The sequence below is a fragment of the Papio anubis genome, chromosome 7 (assembly GCF_008728515.1).
Source record: "Papio anubis isolate 15944 chromosome 7, Panubis1.0, whole genome shotgun sequence".
Lineage (NCBI taxonomy): Eukaryota > Metazoa > Chordata > Mammalia > Primates > Cercopithecidae > Papio > Papio anubis.
Genome location: NC_044982.1, coordinates 12,560,321 through 12,579,400, shown reverse-complemented (window position 1 = coordinate 12,579,400; position 19,080 = coordinate 12,560,321). Strand labels below are relative to the sequence as shown.

Below are 19,080 nucleotides of genomic sequence, written 5' to 3'. Positions count from 1 at the left end.
CTCCAGCTTGACTGGAGAGCATTCAGGAGAGGCCTGGCCTTTGGGGCAGAAAAAGGCCACAGACACTAGATCTGGGTGTGGGCCTGCACCAGGCATGGTAATAGTGACAATAGTGACGTCTTTTGAGCACTTTCTTTGAGCTAGATGCTGAGTGCTTTATGTACACCAGCTAATTTCATCTCCACAGCAGCCCAAGGAGGTAGGTACTATTGCTAATCTCATTTCATGGAGGAAGAAACTGAGGCTGGGTGAGGGTGAGGCACTTGCCCAAGGCCAGACAGCTCATGACTGATGAGAGCTGCCAAGGGATGCCTGACCTGCCCTTAGTGTTCCTTTCATCCTGAAGCACGAGTCCATCAACCGTCATGCCAACATTAAGAAAGTGGTTTTAATAGCAAGACACTTGCCGTGTGGGAAGTTGTTAAACTAGGACTGAGGCAGGGGACACTGGAAGAGACTTATTTGCATTCAACACAAGAAAGGGCAGATGTTCTAGTGGTCACAGTGACCCAGAGGTGGATGAGGAGGCTCCCTTGGGAGGTGATGAGCTGCCCATCACTGAATATATGAAGTGAAGAGGCCGTTCTCATTGACTGAGGTCCTGGTAGGACAGACACTGTGCTGAGTGCCTTACCTGTGTCATCATCAGGCCCTCACAGCTCCTTCACACAGGCACTGTTGTTGTCCCCCACTTACAGATGAGGAAACAGAAGCTCAAAGAGATTGAGTGATTCATGACAGTTACATAGGTGGTGGGTGGGAGAGTCGTGACTCAAACCCAAAGCCGTGCATCTCCAAAGCTCTGTTTGTATGCATACATCTATTGAGCGCCTGCTGTGTGTCCAGTACTATCCTTCTAGACGCTGAGACTCAAGCAGGGACAATTTGGTCCCAGTCCTTGACCTCATGGAGATCACATTCCAGTGAGGAGGGAGAAAATCCACAGTAAGGAGTGCTAAAATAGAGCACACAGGGGTGAGGTCACCCGGAGTAAGGTGGGTTGGGGGACCTGAGATGGTCAGGGAAGGCCACTCTGAGGAGGTGGGTTCTGAGCTGGGATCTGGAAGACCAGACGGAGAGAGTACTATAAAGAGTTTAGAGACTTGTGCTCCAGGCCGAGGGAAGCACAGGTGCAACGGCCCTCGGCCAGGAAGAACAGAAAAGCCACTGTGAGAAGAATGGGCAAGGGGGAGCCAGAGCATTTGGAGCCTCGTCAGCCAGGACGTGAACTTCATCTGTCACTTTTTAAAGTGGTGGTGTGCTGCAGCCAGCTCAGACCAGCTCATAAGAGCCACTGTTAAGTCTTCAGGCATTTTGCAAACCGGTTGTTAAATTGTTAGTAGCTTGAAATCGGCCATGGCGGGAGGATTGACACTACAGAAATTGATGGATGCCATAAATCTTGGCTTTTCTCCCTCTCACTGTTGACCTGAACATCACTGGTTTTGGCAGGGAAATGGGGAGATCTGGTTTTCGCTTTAAGACGAGCTCTCTCTGGCTGCCAGGTGGAGAGTAGCCTGCAGGGGACAGGAGCAGAGAGAACAGCAGGGAAAGCCAGTGCTTGCCCCAGGTGGAACAAGCGTGGGCCAGTGAAGAGAAGTGAGGAGATTCCAAAGATTTTGGAGGCAGAGTTAACAGCCTTGCCGGGCCAACCTCAACCAAGAGGTTCATAGCAGGAGGTGACAAGGTGGTATGGAGGGGCATGACTTGAACCCAGGCCTGCAGGGTCCGTAAACTCATTCTGTGGGCACACCTCAGTGATTCTTCCTAGGAAGGTGGCGGTTCTGGGACGAGAGAAAACAGCTGATGATTGCCCCTCAGCCCTGGCTCCCTCTGGTCAGAGAAGCCCCTTCCCACACTGCCTCTTGGGAGGGCGTCTCCTAACAGCTACTCTATGGAGGTGAGAGGTGGCAGGATGTCAGTATCATAGACACCGGAAGGCCCAGATCTCCACTGTGGCCCCTGGGACCATGACCAGAGCCTCCGTCCTCTCCCACGGGAAGGCCCTGTCTTGGGAGTACTGAGCTGGAGACAGCCTCGCAGTGTCCTAGGGCCTGCTTGGGTGATTCCCCAGCTCTGGGACCTGGAGCTTTTCCTGGTGCAGAGCAAAGATGAGGTTAGGGGCACAGGGAAGTGGGTGCTGGGCCAGGCTGGGGGCCTCAGAGGAGGCAGGGCCCCAGCACAGCTTCCTGGGCCCAGGATGCCCTGGGTTTACCTCTTGTGCCAGAAATGGAAGGAGGGGACAGAGGTAGACTGCTGAGATTCTGTCTCAGTGGGGGAGGAGTTATGTCGTGCCAGCTCTTAGTAAAATTCTGGCCTAATCAACAGGCCAAGTTTGTCTTCCTTGCACCCTCTCACCCCTTCCCACCAGAGCCACCTTTGCCAGCCAACCCCAGCAACCTCTGTTGAAGCTCCTGTGCTCTTGTGTTGGGGGATCAGGTCATTGTGATCCTCTGGACGGAAAGAGAAGAGATGGGCAGGAAACAAAACTAACGTCCATCGAATCCCTACGACGGGTCAGCTCTGGGCTGCTTGCTTTCCTAAAGGGTCAGAACAGACACTCTCTTAAAGAGTTGTGCTAGTTTAAAAGTTGCCCCTTTTCCCTGCCCCTAAGACATAAAATGTTCATTTCTATCTTTCTAGACTTCCTCCTATGCACACTTCGGTTAATTTCACAAAAACGAGAAGATGCTAAGTGTTCTACGTGGATTATCTCATTTAATCCCTAGGTGCTATTACCCATACTTTACCTTTCAGGAAACTGAACCTCAGAGAGGTCAGTGCTTTTCCCGAGGCCACACAGCTGGTAGCCCTGCCTCAACCCACAGCCCCACTCTGCATCCTGAGCGTCAATGGCTGAGGAAGGGCTGGCCTTGGCCCTGTCTGGGGGCATTTGGGGTTGTAGACCAGATGGGGTGAATTCTGCAGAAGGCCTGATCAGGCCCTTCCTTCTGCTGTGCCTGGTGACCCAAGCCTGGTGGCAGATTCCAGCCCCAGGAGTCCTTGTTAAGGTTTTTGAAAAGGGGTTCTGGCCGGGCGCAGTGGCTCAAGCCTGTAATCCCAGCACTTTGAGGGGCCGAGACGGGCAGATCACGAGGTCAGGAGATCGAGACCATCCTGGCTAACACGGAGAAACCCCGTCTCTACAAAAAAATACAAAAAAGTAGCCGGGCATGGTGGCGGGCGCCTGTAGTCCCAGCTACTCAGGAGGCTGAGGCAGGAGAATGGCGTAAACCCGGGAGGTGGAGCTTGCAGTGAGCTGAGATCCGGCCACTGCACTCCAGCCTGGGCGACAGAATGAGACTCCGTCTCAAAAAAAAAAAAAAAAAAAAAAAGAAAAGAAAAGAAAAGGGGTTCTATTGCCATTTAATTGCAGCTTTGTCCTTGAAGCAGGTTCCCAGCTCCCAAGATTCCCAGCTGTCTGTAACAGACAGACTTGGCTTGGATTTCTCTTGCCCAAGGCCCTGGGTAGAGGCTAGTCTGGGAGTTGGGAGACCTGTGCCCTCACCGCTGTGTAACCGTGGCAGCTCCTGTCTCTCTGCCTTAATCATTTCTTTTCTTAAGTTCCTTTCACCTCCATGTAAGTGCTTGAGTCTTCCCCTAATTAGGGAAGGGTGGGGTCTGCTGGTTGGGTGAGGCTGGGGAAGGGCAAGGAAAAAGAGGAAGAACCAGGGTGGTGAAGCGGCGTCTGAGGCAGGCTGATGGGTTTTAAGGAGCAGAATAGAGAATAACTAGGTCTAGAATCCCTGGACCTGGGTCCAAATCCCAGTGAGGGGTGTATGCAGTTATGCAGGATCTGTACTCACAAGAGTCCACATTTGGCTTTATCTTCTGCTATTGCAGCTTGAAATTCTTAATAATTTTTGAGCAAGGAGCCCAGCGTTTTCATTTTGTACTGAGCCCCACAAACTGTGTAGCCAGCCCTGTTACCTTGTATTAACTGTGTACCCTTGGGCAAGTTACTTCGCCTCATAGACTCAGTTTTCTCGTCTGCAAAATGGAGCAGTGCTACCACCACCCTAGAGGACTGTTCCGAGAATGAAACGAGAGACTCCCAGTAAAGAGTCAGGCAGTGGTGAATCCGTGACAGGACTCAATTCCTGGTGCTTGTGACAGTCACTCTCTAGGGGCCTGAGCGGGAGAAACGTCTCCCAAGGAGCCGCAGCCTCTGCCAGCCTTGTCTATTGTGCTCTCTCAGCACCTATGGGACACTTCAGGCCAAAAATGCAATTGTCACTGGAAAGCAAATAGTGCCACCATCCCCACTCCAAACCTACCTTCCCTCCCCCACCTATGGCTGTATGGGGTCAAGTGGTTTACAGACTTTAACTTCTGGGAAGTAAAGTCCTGGAATGTTTGAGCGTGGGAAGGGACGAGGGTCTGGCGCGCCTTCTCCAGCATCTGCTTCTGGCCAGAGGAGGGTCAGTGGTCTGCCTGTCCCCAGTGAAGGTCCCATACCCAGAGGTGCTAATGGAGTCTTTCCCAAGAACAGCCTCCTGCTGTAGGATCCCCTATCAATCAGCTTCAAGGTCCTAACAACTCAACCTCCCAGATGGTTCTGGATCTTGACTTTCTGGATTAATATCGGAACTATTTTCTAACAGTGAGATTTTGGGCAAGTTACTTAGCCTCTCTGGGCCTCAGTGTTGCCCTCTGTGAAATAATAGCTTTGACCTCAGTGTGTCATGAAGATGAACAAACCCCTGTATGGAAGTGCTTAGACCTGTGCCACACAAACATGAGTCACTCCCGCTGCCGCGCTGCTGGCCTCACCCCCACTCTGAGCCAGAGAGCATGTGCAGAAATGCTCTGAACATTTCTGAGTGGGCAGAGATGATGATGAAGCTGCCTCCTCCTTAAGCAGGCTGCTTTCTGAACCAGCTCCGGCTCTGACCCTGTGACTCTTTCCAGAATTTGTTGGAAGCCAGCACTTGTTGAAAGTTCCCAGGCATCTTGGTGGCGGGAACTGAAGACTTGGGGGTGATGGGGCTGTACCATTTATAGGGCTGCAAGCAAAACAAGCCCCCTACAGAGTGGCACCCTCAACCTCTCCAGAGCTGGGGATGCAGCCCAGTTGTCCCTGGGCCTCCTCAGCCTGTTATCCCTGAGCCTCCACGGAGGAGCACCTGTGGGTTCTGTTGCTCAGCTGTCCTGATTCCCTGGGAACAGCGCCAGGGTTTGCACTGGGAAACTTCCAGCCCCCACTGCAGGCTCTTAGGATATGACTGTCAGTCAAGCCAAGGGGTGGGCACACGGCCCAGGCTCAGCCAATTGGGCATCCTCTCTTGATTCTTGAGAATGGAGAAGATGATGAAAAGGGGTTGGGAAGGATTCATTCTGGGGGCGCCTCCCTGAGTTCCTGCTGCGTGGATCTCCAGGGCTGCCCTGGGCGCCTGTCCTCTCTGGATTTGCAGCTGGATTTTCAGCGTTTCTTCTGATTCTGTGCCTCCCTACAGCCTCCCATGCATCCCTCCTTGCCCAGAGTAACCCGGGCAGTCTCTGCTGCTGGCTGATACCCTTTGGCTCCTGCTAACACCTTCACCAGCCACGGTCCAAACCACTCCCACCCTGATAGCCCCCTTCTGCTTTGAAGGCTCTGCCTACGGTCCGCACAGGCTGTGTAAGCTATTCTGTGCCTCCAAACCTTTGTCCCTGCCATTCCTTCTGCCAGAATGCCCTTCCCACCTTCTCCTCTCATTCTTATCCTCGTGAAACACCTCGGACACTGCCGATTCTGGGGATCTCCCCCACCCCTCCTCGAACTGGGCCGACTCCTTCTCTGGGCAACCCCAGCCCCTGAGCTCCTCTCCCTCTGCATCCATGCCGCCCACACCTGCATCCACCTCCCTTCTGAGTCTGAACCCAAGGCCAGAGCCAGGACCCTTCACCTTCATTCTCAGTCGGTGCTCAGCACATAAGCGAGGGGCTCTAGGACCATGGGGAGGCAGCCCCGGGCACCTGTCAGGGACTCCTGAGCTGGCAGGGGCTGATCTCACTGCCTGCTGGTGAGGGGTCGTGAAGGAGATGAGTCCAAATCCCTGCCCCTGCCCCCAGCCCAGCCCCGACCCTGGCCCCAGCCCCAGCCCCAGCCTTTGATCCAGATCTTGCCCCAGCCTTGCCCCAACTCCAACCACAGACCTGAAACCCCAGCCCTTGCTCTGCCCCCAAATGGACCCCAGCCCCTCCCTCATTCCTGGCCCCTTCTCCAGCTCAGGCCTTGCCCTGGCTCCTACCTCCTTCACCCTCTCTGGGGACCTTTCCTACCCACAGTGTTCCTCCCGAGTGGAGCCCACACTGAGCTGTGACTTCCCAGAAGTCATCTGAGGTGACCCAGCTCTGAGCCAATGGAAGCCTTTGAGGGGGAAGGCCAGGCCAGCCAGCATGGTGGTGAGTGTGGTGGGGGTGGGATGTCAGGGTGGGCATGAGGCCCAGCCCTACCCACCCCACCGTCCCTGGTGGCACAGGTCCAGTAGCTCCAACAGGAGGTTCAGGGCCAAGCCATAGGCAGGGGCAGTTCCCAGACGTGGGTCCTTCAGCTTGCTCCCATCCCCTGCACGGAGCCAGCCCTGGTCCTGAGCCATGGGTGGGGCTGAGCCTTGGGGGGCTGATGGGGAAATGCCTGAGCTGCAGCCACCAAACTCAGGTGGGATGGGGTCGAGGGAGAGTCCCAGGACAGGCCAATGGGAATTGGGCAGCCCATAAAGCAGACCAGCCTGGATAGAAAGGACAAGAATAGCCCAAGTTTCCCATGGGGTTGCCAATGCCCTTCCTCCCCATCTTCTTGGGAACGGGACTGGGCGGTGGGGGTGGGAGGTTTTAGGACCATGGAGAATCTGGCCCTCCACAGGTGGATCCTGCAATGGACACATCATGAGGACAGAAGCCAGCATTGTGATGTCACAGCCTGGCTGTGGCTTTGTGCTCCTGGAGCTGTAGGTGAGTCAGCTAGGCCCCTTCCTCCTATAGTGCCTGTCTACCTGTGTTTGATGCTTAGGCCTAGAAAGGTTGACTTTGTAGCCCCTCACCTTCTCTCCTCAACGCACTGGGCTGGTTCAGCAGTTGACCAATGAGGGTCATGCTTGCGTACCAGCCTTGGGCGAGTGGCCCAGGAACTGTTTGCAAGGCTGTGTTGAAGCTACTTGTAACTAGACCATCTTCCCAGCTTGACCATGAGCTTGTTCGAAGCATCTCTGCTTAGTCTCCACTGTAGTTCTGCAAGCACTGTACGAGCTCAGAGCATGTAATGTTGGTTAAGTGAATAAATGCATGGATGGGGGTGGGTGGGCAGAGATGATAATGAAGCTGCCTCCTCCCTAAGCAGGCTGTTTTCCGAACCAGCTCAGGCTCTGACCCTATGACTCCTTCCAGAATTTGTTGGAAGCCAGCACTTATTGAAAGTTCCCAGGCATCTTGGTGGCCAGGAACTGAAGCCTTGGGGGTGATGGGGCTGTACCAGTTATAGGGCTGCAAGGGAAACAAGGCCCCTACAGAATGGCACCCTCAACCTCTCCAGAGCTGGGGATGCAGCCCGAAGACCTTGGACTTGGGATTTAATGAGCCCTGGGTCCTCATCCAGTCCTGCCAGATGACCTTGAACTGGTTACAGCCCCTCTCTGAACCTCTGTCTCCTTTTCTGTGAGGTGGGGATGCTAACCCTGGCTTCCGAGGATCCGAAGAAGAAGCTGCAGTTGTGACTGTTTCTTTTTGGTCTGTCTTCATCCTGCCTGGCTCACTTGGCTCCTGTCCTCCTGCGTAGCTTGTGGCAGTGGGGTGATGGCAGCCATGGACACAGGCCAGAGAGCTGGCCCAAGCAATCCTGGTGACAAGGAAGAGGACCTTCAAGGGCTGTGGCAGGAACTCTACCAGCTCCAGGCTAAGTATGCATTGTGCCAGCCCTGCCCTAGCCCCAGCCCCAATGCCTCCCTGGTGGGCTAAGTGGCTGGACTGAGCAAACATGTCCCTGAGGAGGCCAGGACAGGGGGTGGATGAAGAGGGCAGTGTGGTCTGGAAGCAAATGGGCGGGGCAGGGCTGGGCGACAGCTGTGATGGGAGAGAGAAGAAGTGTGGCTATTGCCCTTTGGCCTCAGATCTTGGGCCAGTCCTGGGCCCTCTGCTGGCTGGGCCTCTACATCAGGAAGGAGGACTGTGGGTGACCATCCGTCTGCACCTGTCCACTCGGCCCCTCTAAGGCCAGTCTACAAGATTGCCGCCTTGACTCTTAGTGGGGACCCTGGGTCCTCACCCCATGAGGATGGGAGGTTGGGGAGATGAAATTTCAGACTACACACAAAAACCTGAATTAGATGCAAAAGGACGTGTCTCTGCAAAGTTTTATGAAGGGCCAACCATTCCAACAGATTTTGAGGGCTTCCTGATTCCAATAAGGTTTAGCACCGTCATGGCTCACAGGGCCCCATGTGGTATCTGTGGGAAGGATGATATTGTTCTGCACTTTTCAGAACCATATGGATGAGAAAGGGGGGCCCACAGAGGCAGAGTGGCTTGCCCTGGGCCACTCAGAGACCCCCAGCGCAGCCCCTGTTGGATAGCCAGAGAATGGGTTGGGAGCTCAGTCAGCTGGCCAGGCCACGCCCTGCTCTGGTCTCTGCGCTTGACTGCTGACCTTGGCTGGGTCCAGAACAGGTGACCTGTTGGAGACTTGCTTAGGGATTCCCCGAAGAGTCAAGTATGGCCAGGCAATAGCAAGTGGCCCTCTCCCCTCCGGGATTGGCGGGGAGCCCACCTCTGATGGAACGCTCCCAATACACTTGGCGCCCCACGCATGACCCTGGTCAGCAGCTCACATCACCCCTGCTGTAGATGGGCTACCCAGGCACAAAGAAGTGAAGCACTTGGTCCAACATCACCAGCTAGTAGGTGCTGGCCTGTCTCCCGAGATGGGAGGCACCTGCACAGCCTCCAGAGGAGGCATCGTAGACTCCGGCCAGAAAGACTTGGCCTTCAAGTCTAGGCACCTTCTTCGCTGCCTAGGAGATGCTGCTGTGGGCATTTATTTGACCTGCTTGTGGCTCAGTTTGCTCAGCAATGAAATGAAGGTGGAGAGACTCCTAAGTCTATGGCCAACTGATAAAGTGGTACGTGGCCGGCCCAGGGCAGGTCCAAGCAGGAGATCACAGAGGGTGGCCCAGGTTTGTTCACAGGGGGTCCTATGACCTGGGAGCCTCCAGGCCATGTTCTTGCATCTGGCTCTACAGGCAGAAGAAGCTCAAGAGAGAAGTGGAGAAGCACAAGCTTTTTGAAGACTATCTGATTAAGGTCCTTGAGAAAATCCCCGAGGGTATGTACGCAGCTTCCTCGGAAAGCTCTTTCTCTCCGCAGCCGCCTCCTGGCTGCAGGACTGTCACACGGTGTGTGGCCTCATGGAGCTGTGAGCTGCCCATCTACAGAATGGGAACCCAAAAAGGCCAGCCCCACAGTGGTGGGGAAGGGTGCAGACAGCCGAGTCTGACTGCTTGGTCCCAACCCTGGCTCCACGGTCGTTAACAGTGTGGCCTCTGGCAAGTTCTCAAGGCCTTGATTTTCTTATCTGTACAATGGGAAGAGCAATAGTTATGTGGACTAGATGAAGTCATCCTTTATAAGCATAGCACAGGGCCCCGCATATAGCTAGTACCTGGTAAACATTGGCCATTATTATTATTATTTTGTTTGTCTTTGGATTTGCGTTTTTGTTTTGCTATTATTAACTAAGAGTATAAGGACATCTGAGATGAGGTTTCGTGTGTTGTTTTATGAGTGCTGAATACTCATTAGAAAAGGGAAGGGGAGTCACACATATTTATTGTCATTATTATTTCAACACCATCAATAATACATAATTATTACCATTTATTAAATATGTGCCCTGTGCTAAGCTTTTTAGTAAATCTTTTTATACCCCTCCTATGAGCTTTGCAGTACTGTGTTACTCAGGCCCAGAGAGGGTAATGAACTTGCCCAGGGTCGCCCAGTCAGGAAGTGGTGGTGCTGGGCTCAGACTCTGGTCCATCTGACTTCATAGCCACTGTACTAAGTGCTAGAATGAGAGGAGTTATGGAAACTCCAAAACCTCTGCCTTGGAGGTCAGGGAAGGCTTCACGGAGGAGGTGACCTTTCATGGGGCTCAAATGGGTGTAGCAAGGGAGAATGACCCTGCAGGCAGAGGGAGGGACACAAACGTAGGCAGCAGCCACAGGGCTGCCAGGTGGGTTTGGGGGTGGTGAGCTCCGGGCTGCTGGGAGATGTGGCTGGGAGGCTGGGGATATATACTGAGTAGTGAGCCAAGGAGGAGTCAGGGCTGCAGGTCAAGCGAGGGGCTTGCGGCAGACCCAGCACCCAGTGCTGCTCGTGGTTTGGGACCTTCCTAATTCAGCAGTTTTGCCTGTTCGACTCATCCAAAATGCATAACCATCAGGACTTGGTACTTGCTCACCCAGGACAGGAACAATTCCTATCCCCTTCTCAGGCTCCCCCAAGCAGCAACGTCTCCTTGAGGGCAGTCTCCTGCCTCGCTCGGTAGTCTCGATCCAGAATCCCTGTCTCAGTCTCTGGCTGAACTTTCCAAGGTTGAGGCTTCCTTTGAAGTGGAGGGGGCGGGGCAGGGGGGGAGTGGGGGTGCACGCATGGATGGCAAGCCTGGAGAGCTGCGGGACCATCCTACTGTCTTGGGGTCAGCCTGGCATGGACTGTCCTGCACCTCTCAACTTTGTGGTCCCAGACGGAATTCCTGGCCACCTTGTTGGCATGGCCCATTGCAGGGGCACCCACCCATCCTGCCATGGCGCTGTCTCCATAGGCTGCACGGGATGGGAGGAGCCGGAGGAGGTGCTGGTGGAGGCCATGGTGAAGCACTACGGGAAGCTCTTCACAGCCAGCCAGGACACGCAGAAGCGCCTCGAGGCATTCTCCCAGATGAGCCAGGCCGTCCACCAGAGCCTGGAGTCTCTAGAGGAGGGTCACAGGGCTCTCATGGCGGTAACAGCTGCCTGAAGTCTGTTCCATTCCCGGTGGCCCAGGGAGCTGGGGGCGTGGGGCCCCCTTTCCTGCGCGCCTGGAGGGTGCCGTGGCATAATGCTGGAGGGCCCTGGGTGGGGCTCTCGCTCCTGAGCCGCCTTCTGTATCCCCTTTCTCTCCCCTCTGCTGCCTGAGGCGTAGCTCGTGCCTAAAAGTTGTTCTGCGTGGTAAAAAAGCCATGTGTCCTGGATGCAGAGGGACTGGGTCTCAGCTCCCACTTCAGCCACCCACTAGCTGTATGACTAGTTTGTACCCTCTCTGAGCCTTAGTTTCTGCGTCTGTCAAATGGGGGCAACACATTCTAGCTGCTAGGGTCCTTGCGAGGCACCAACACAAACTGCCTCAAAGTCAGTGCCAGAGACATCATTTCCCTCCCCTTCCTTTGTGGTTATCTCATAATAATTAGGACTTCCGCTGGGAGGGATGGGCACTCCAGGTGGAAGAGCCTGCCCTAACAAAGGCGTGGCATCATGAAGATTCGTGCAGCCACGGGGACCGGGGACTTAGGGATCCCAGAGGAATGATGACGGGCTGGTTGGTTCACTGCAAAGGGCTACTGCGTGGTGTTTGGAGAGAGCATCTGCCCCCTAGTGGCAGTGTTGCAAGCCTGCACCACTTTGTACCATTTGGAGAATGTGATTCATTGATGGGCTGGGCACTGCCTGAAGCACTGGCTGTCTGCATAGGCTCTGCTGCTTGCGCCTCCAGGTAGATTGCTGTATTAAAACCTGGGACTAGAGAAAGGCAAGTCCAGCCATGCTATTCTTCCCATTTTCGGAGAAAAGTAAGCCTCAGAGAAGTGGGGCCAGAGGGTGTCCTGGAATCTCTCTCCTCTTTCTTTCTTTCTTATTTTTCTTTCTTTTCATATTCTTTCTTTCTTTCTTTCTTTCTTTCTTTCTTTCTTTCTTTCTTTCTTTCTTTCTCTCTCTTTCTTTCTCTCTCTTTCTTTCTCTCTTTCTTTTTCTTTCTTTCCCTTCCCTCCTTCCTTCCTTCCTTCTTTCTTTTTTTCTCTCTTTCTTTCTCTCTTTCTCTCTCTCTTCCTTTCCTTCTTTCTTTTTTTCTCTCTTTCTCTCTTTCTCTCTCTCTTCCTTTCCTTCTTTCTTTCCTTTTTTTGGGAGACAAGGTCTCACTCTGTCGCCCAGGCTGGAGTGTAGTGGCGTGATCTCAGCTCACTGCAGCCTCCGCCTCCCAGCCTCAAGCGATTTTCCTGCCTCTGCCTCCTGCGTAGCTGGGATTACAGGCGTGTGCCACCACACCCAGCCTGTTCTGTATCTTTCAAATTCCTATCCCACAGGGCCTGGCTGGGAGCATGTGTTAGTTCCTTCTCATGCTGCTAATAAAGAAACACCTGAGACTGGGTAATTTATAAGAAAAAGAGGGCCAGGCATGGTGGTTCATGCCTGTAATCTCAGCACTTTGGGAGGCCAAGGCAGGCAGATCACTTGAGGTCAGCAGTTCAAGATCAGCCCGGCCAACATGCTGAAACTCCACTCTACTAAACCACTCTACTAAAAATACAAAAATTAGCCAGGCATGGTGGTGCGTGCCTATAACCCCAGCTAATTGGGAGGTTGAAGCAGGAGAATCACTTGAACCCAGGAGGCGGAGGTCGCAGTGAGCCAAGATTGCACCACTGCACTCCAGCCTGGGCAAAAAGAGTAAGACTCTGTCTCAAAAAAAGAAAAAAAAATTATAAAGAAAAAGAGGTTTAATGGATTCAACTTCGACATGGTTGGGGTGGCCTGACAATCATGGTGGAAGTTGAAGGAGGAGCAAAGGCATGTCTTACCTGGTGGCAGGCAACATAACTTGTGTAGGGGAACTCCCCTTTATAAAATCATCAGGAACTGGGGCTCGGGTAAACTCCATCAGCCTGGACATGCCCTTTTCTGCATCTCTGGTGCCTTGAATGGCCCCAGCCACCCAGAAGTGTTCCTTCCTCCTATCCTGTCATTGCATATACTACCCTGGGGACTCAGACCAGGGCACATGCCCTGGAGGGTTTGTTGTACCAAGATGACCCATTCCCTCTGCGTCAGAGCCTCAAGATCCGGCTGTATCAGCTGCAGAAGAAGTGTCACCGCAAGCAGGAGCAGTGGTGGAAGCTGGAGCACAGCATCACTTACCAGAAGGACATTGACTTCGACGCAAACACACACACCAGCAGCAGCTATAGTGTGAGTCCAGTCTTTCGGCCTGAGGGTGGGGCTAGGGGTGGGGAGGGGGAAGCTGATGCCTCCGTCATCACTCCCAGCACACACACAGACACACACACACAGACACACACACACAGAGCCAGACACAGAGACACACAGACACACACACACAGACACACACACACAAACACACACAAACACAGACACACACACAGAGCCAGACACATAGACACACAGACACACACACACAGACACACACACACACAGACACACACACACAGACACACACACAGACACAAACACATGTACAGACACACAGACATACGCAGAGATAGACATAGAGACAGACACACACACAGATGTACCTGCACCACTTACTTCTCCTTGGTGGCAGTTTACTTTCGAAGGACCTCTCTTAGAGGGGTCAAATGTTACTTTACAGATGGGAAAACTGAGGCCACAGATACTTCAGGACCGAGCTCTGTCAAGAACCGGAGCCGGGATCCACTGGCCCAGTCCCAGGGCTTCGTGTTGTGCCGAGCACTTAGTCCTTGTATAATGTTTGTGGTTAATAATAAAATAATGGCATTTAAGTCAGTGGTTATTATGCACTGTCTTCAGCAACCCTGGTGTGTCTCTGATCATTCCAGGCAGTGCTTAGCACAGAGTCTGACCTGGAGTAGGTGTTCTTGAATATTGGTGAATTTTACTCACACTCATTTTACAAATGAGAAAAATGAGGCTCAGAAAGAACAAGTCATAGCCAAAGTCCATGGCCATGAATTCCAGGGATTCCAGAATTCAGCTCTTGCACTGCGCCTTGCTGGCCTTGGGAACGTGGTCTGGTCACCGCTGGACCCCGGTTCCTCACCATAAACGGAGGCAACAGTCTATGTTCTTCTGGCCTCAGGGACTGCGGGAGGACACTTGGGACCATGGCTTGGGCACAGGGCTGCACTGGGCACACCTTCTCTGCACAGGATGAGGTCATGGAGTGAGTGTGAGGCCTGCTCAGGTCCAGACTGACTGGGCCTTGGGGGTTCTGAGTTTGAAGACGAGGCTTCCGAGGCAAGGGGCTTAGGGAGGGAGCTGGGGGGGTCACAGTCTACAGAGCCCCTTTGAGGTCTTTCTCTCTAAGCTGCTGCAGCAGACCAGGATCCTGGAGGTCTGAAGTCCAGGACCCCACTCCATGCCCCTTCCCAGTCCTCAGATTCTAACGAGGTGTGGACCCTGATGCCTCCAGCCAGGAAACCCTTCTGAAAGGAGTTAGTCCAACCTCCCTCTTTGCAGGGGAGGATGCTGAGGCTCTGAGGTGGGGAGGAACTCAACCAAGCCCCGCAGGAGAGGAATACAGACCATGATGAGAAGGACACTCCCGGCGTCCCAGCTCTGTCCACGACATTTTGCTGGCTGGAGTGAGCTGGGGCTGGGGCAGGGGCAGGGGATGCTGGGAGACAGCCTGAGCCGCCTCCTCCTTCTCTTTCTTGCAGGATCAGCTGCTCAGCTACATGCAAATGACCATCACCAACATGGCCCGGCAGTGCTGCCCCTCTGCCCACAGCATGCCCAAGAGCATGGATCTCTTCTCCAAGCTCAATCTGATTAAGGTAAGGATAGACAGATGGCCGCGGGGCTCCTGATGGCCCCAGGCAAGCCTCCAACTTGAGCTAGTCCTGCTCCGTAGCTCAGGCTGCATTTGTGTTTAGCCCCCCCATCAGCTCTTCTTTCCATAGCTACATGGGTGCCTGGTGCAGTAAGGTCCTAAGGTCTCTATTAGTCTCCCAACAAACCTGAGCACCCACTAGGTGAAGGGTCAGTGTAGAGGGTGCATAGAGGAACTTCCCACCTGGTCTTTATATGTAGCTCCACTCTGACACATCACACACACACACACACACAGTATATACCCATCAACATCCACATGTGCTTTCTGCACACCAACACACATGAGACACACACAGACAAACCTGCAAACAAGCACACAAACATCAACTTGCACACACAAAGATGCAAACAGGTATGATCACACTCTTACATATATGAGTATGCTGGCAGCGGGCATTTCAGTGACTGAGGGAGCCTCTTGCACAGGGTCCTCATCTTAAACTTCACACTGTAAGTCCACTGGGCTTCTCTCCTCATCGCCCCCATCAGTCAGGATACTGTTACTGCAGTAACAGAAAACGTGATCAGATTGGCTTTGACAACAGAGCATGTCTTTTTAAAATAATAACTTTATTGAGGTATAATTCACATACCATAAAATGTATCCCTTACAATTATGCACTTTGGTGTTTTCAGTATAGTCAAAATTGCACAGCCATTACCCCTGTCTAATTCCAGAACATTTCATCACTCCCAAAAAGATACACTGCATCTGACTGCTTTCATTTGGCATAATGTTTTCAAGGTTCATCCATGCCCTAGCACGAATCAGTGCTTTATTTTTATGGCTGAATATTCCATGGTATGGGCCTGTTTGTATGGATAGAACTTTTGTTTATCCATTCATCAGCTGATGGACATCTGGGTTGTTTACATTCCTTAGGTATTATGAATATTGCTGCTATGAACATTTGTGTACAAATTTTTATGCAGAGATATGTTTTCACTTCTCTTTGGCACATACCTAGGAGTGCAATTTCTGGGTCATCTGTTAACTCTATGTTTAGCATTTGAAGAACTGCCAAACTCTTTTCCAAAATGGCTGCACCATTTACCATCCCCATGATCAATGTACGACGGTTCCAATTTCTCCACATCCTTGCCAACATTTGCTATTGTCAATCTTTTCTAATTTAGCCCCTCCTAATGGGTGTGAAGTGGCATCTCATTGTGGTTTTGATTTGCACTTCTCTGATGACTAATGATGTTGAGTATCTTTTCATGCACTTATTGGCCATGTGTATCTCTCCTTTCGAGAAATATCTATTTAAATTCTTTGCCCATTAAAAAATTTGATTTTTTTTGGGGGGGGACGGAGTCTCACTCTGTTGCCCAGGCTGAAGTGCAGTGGCGCATCTTGGCTCACTGCAACCTCTGCCTCCCGGGTTCAAGAGATTCTCCTGCCTCAGCCTCCCGAGTAGCTAGAACTACAGGCATGCACCACCACACCCAGCTAAGTTTTGTATTTTTATTAGAGATGGGGTTTCACCACGTTGGCCAAACTGGTCGCAAACTCCTGACCTCAAGTGATCCACCTGCCTCGGCCTCCCAAAGTGCTGAGGTTACAGGCATGAGCCACTGTGCCCGGCCTATTTGTCTTTTTTTAGTTGAGTTGTAAGAATTCTTTTTGCGTTCTGGATATAGGTCCCTTATCAAATATGTGATTGCAAATATTTCCTATCTTGCATGTTATCTTTTTACTATCTTGATGGTGTCCTTTGAAGCACAGAAGTTTTGAATTTTGATGGAATCCAATTTGTTTGTTTTTTTGTTTGTTTGTTTGTTTGAGACAGGGTCTCCGTCTGTCACCCAGGCTGGAGTGCAGTGGCGCCATCTTGGCTCACTGCAGCCTCCGCCTCCTGAGTTCAAGTGAGTCTCCTGACTCAGCCTCCCCAGTAGCTGGGACTACAGGCATGCGCCGCCACCCCACGTGGCTAATTTTTGTATTTTTTGGTAGAGAATACACCTGGCCATGTTGGCCAGGCTGGTCTTGAACTCCTGACCTCAAGCGATCCACCCGCCTCGGCCTCCCAAAGTGCTAAGATTAGAGGTGTGAGCCACCGCATCCGGCCAAGAATCCAATAGTTTTACTTTGGGTATGTGTATGTACTTGTCCTTTACGTGTCATATCTAAAAAGACATTGCCTAATCCAGGGTTATGAAGATTTACACCTGTTTCTTGTGAGAAGTTTATAGTTTTTGGTCTACTGTTTAGGTCTGTGATTCATTTTCAGTTGATTTTTTAATGTAAGGTAGGCGTCCAATTTCATTATTTTGCATGAGGATATTCAGTTGTCCTGACACCATTTGTTTAAAAAGTTCTATTTTTCCCCTTTGAATTTTCTCAGTACCCTTGTCAAAAATCAGTTGACTGTAATATGAAAGTTTATTTCTGGATTCTCGATTCTATTCCATTCATCTCTATGACTGTTTTTATGCCAGTACCATACTGTCTTGATTACTGTGGCTTTGTAGTAAATATTAAAATTGAGAAGAGTGAGTCTTCCCACTTTGTTCTTTTCTGAGGTCATTTGGCTCCTCTACCAGGGCACATCTTGTGTCATGAGTGGAAGTTTGGTGCCTGGTGGGTTTCAGGCATGGTGTGATCCTAGGCTCAGTGGCATCATCAAAGACCCATCCTTTCCATACTCTCCTGTCTGCCACCTTTAGCATTGACTTCATCCTAGGTCAGAACGTGCTTACCTCATTTGAGGCAGGTTCAGTGCAGATGTCCAAACACAGGACACTTAGCTCCCCAGGGACACTGAGGGGCAGGTCTCTTCCCTAGTGTCCAGTGCAACAGTCAGCAGTGAGCAAGCCTGTGGCTCAGTTAAGAAGGTCTTCTCCAGGAACCTCACAGGCAGTATCGAGGCCGCTGTATGGCACAACTCAGTGGGCACCATTCAGTTGAAGTCTGTGTAATTGGCATCCCTAGTTATATACAGCTTGTAACTTATTCATATCGCAAAGAAATGAGATTTCTGAGTAAGGACACATTTATCTAAATAGTCACAGTGTTTTAATTTCATCTGCTTCCCAAGAAAAAGGAAGAAATTATGTGGTGATGTCACAGGGTCCCAAGCAACAATCAGTTTGGGCCTCTGGATTGACATCTGTCAGTCACTCAGCCAACATGAATTGAGCCACCTGAATGTGCTCAGCATTCTGCTAGGCAACAGGAGATGGAGGCTCATCTGGTCCTTAAGAAATGAATGCCCTTCAGAGAAGGAGGCTGGGGGCAGTCAGGGTGGGCTTCTTGGAGGAGCAGTGAGAAAAGGCAGGCAACTACATTCAGGAAATTACACCAGGATCTGGACTCCTAGTCATCTAGCTCTGTCACTCCTGGCTGTGCCACATCAGACAAGTCACTTAACTTCTCTGAGCCTCTGTTTGCTCATTTGCCCAGTGGCATTGATACCACGTCTTTTGCAGGGCCCTTGTGAGAGTTAAAGAAGTAGGTCAGCCTTTGACGATGCTTTGGTCCCTAGGAAGTAGCGTCCAGAGGCCAAAACACTGTCAGGTGAGAGATCTCTTTTCCCTCCCAGGACTTCATGTTGGACAAAATGGAGACTGTAAGACTGATCGCGCTGCTCGCGGAACCCAGAGGGTGCTGGTCTTGGAACAGCCTCAGTGACCAGGGGCTCAGAAGACACCCCAAACCCTTCAGGAAATGTCCAAGGAGCTGGGTTTCCACCCCCAGGTCCCCCTTTCCCAGACCCCATGCTTCAGAGTGCTCCAGCCTGTACTGACCGGCCTACGCCTTGCAGGCCCCGTAGCATCACGACCTCTCCTTACCTGCCTGCCTCCTTTTCTCACCACCAACACCTCCAAGCCAGTGGGAGAGAGTCTGGGGCATTGAGGGGGTGGGCAGGGTCCTGGGCTCAGCTGGGGTTGGGGGTGCTGGTCTCCATCCTGGGAGATTGGCAGGGATCCAGGTAAGGCCTGCGTGGGATCGGGGAGAGAGAGGCAGGTTCCTGAGTTGGGGGCGGCGGCCAAGCTGGAAGACCCTGGGCTGAAGACTCCCTACCTGGGATCTGGGGTTGCGTCTTTCACTTTCATGGTGGGTTCCTGAGACTGAGGAGCTTTGGACGAACGCTTGGCTATTGGGAATATCCCAGTCACAGGACACTGTAAACAGCCATCAGGGCCATGGGATGCATGGGAGTTCACCTTGCCCACAGCAGTCTGCAGAGCTAATGGGGGCTCTGAATGTGTAGGGGCATCTCATCACTGGCTTCCAGAAGTT

General features: G+C 52.2%; 1 protein-coding gene across 3 annotated transcripts; it reads left to right on the top strand.

The window, feature by feature from the left end:
- The first annotated feature begins 3,323 nt into the window (after window positions 1-3,323).
- On the top strand, window positions 3,324-18,695 carry CCDC197 (coiled-coil domain containing 197). Of its 3 annotated transcripts, XM_009212172.4 has the most exons (9): window positions 3,324-6,005; window positions 6,271-6,387; window positions 6,848-6,936; window positions 7,641-7,877; window positions 9,216-9,298; window positions 10,796-10,974; window positions 13,053-13,190; window positions 14,660-14,776; window positions 18,380-18,695. In XM_009212172.4, the coding sequence occupies exons 4-9, from the start codon at window positions 7,774-7,776 to the stop codon at window positions 18,581-18,583; spliced, it is 825 nt and encodes a 274-aa protein (XP_009210436.1). In that variant the 5' UTR covers window positions 3,324-6,005; window positions 6,271-6,387; window positions 6,848-6,936; window positions 7,641-7,773; the 3' UTR covers window positions 18,584-18,695. The 3 variants fall into 3 exon arrangements, with proteins under 3 accessions (XP_009210436.1, XP_009210435.1, XP_009210439.1); XM_009212171.3 differs by lacking the exon at window positions 3,324-6,005 and having other exon boundaries at window positions 6,076-6,387; XM_009212175.2 differs by lacking the exons at window positions 3,324-6,005; window positions 6,271-6,387; window positions 6,848-6,936 and adding an exon at window positions 6,947-7,223.
- Window positions 18,696-19,080: the final 385 nt, after the last annotated feature.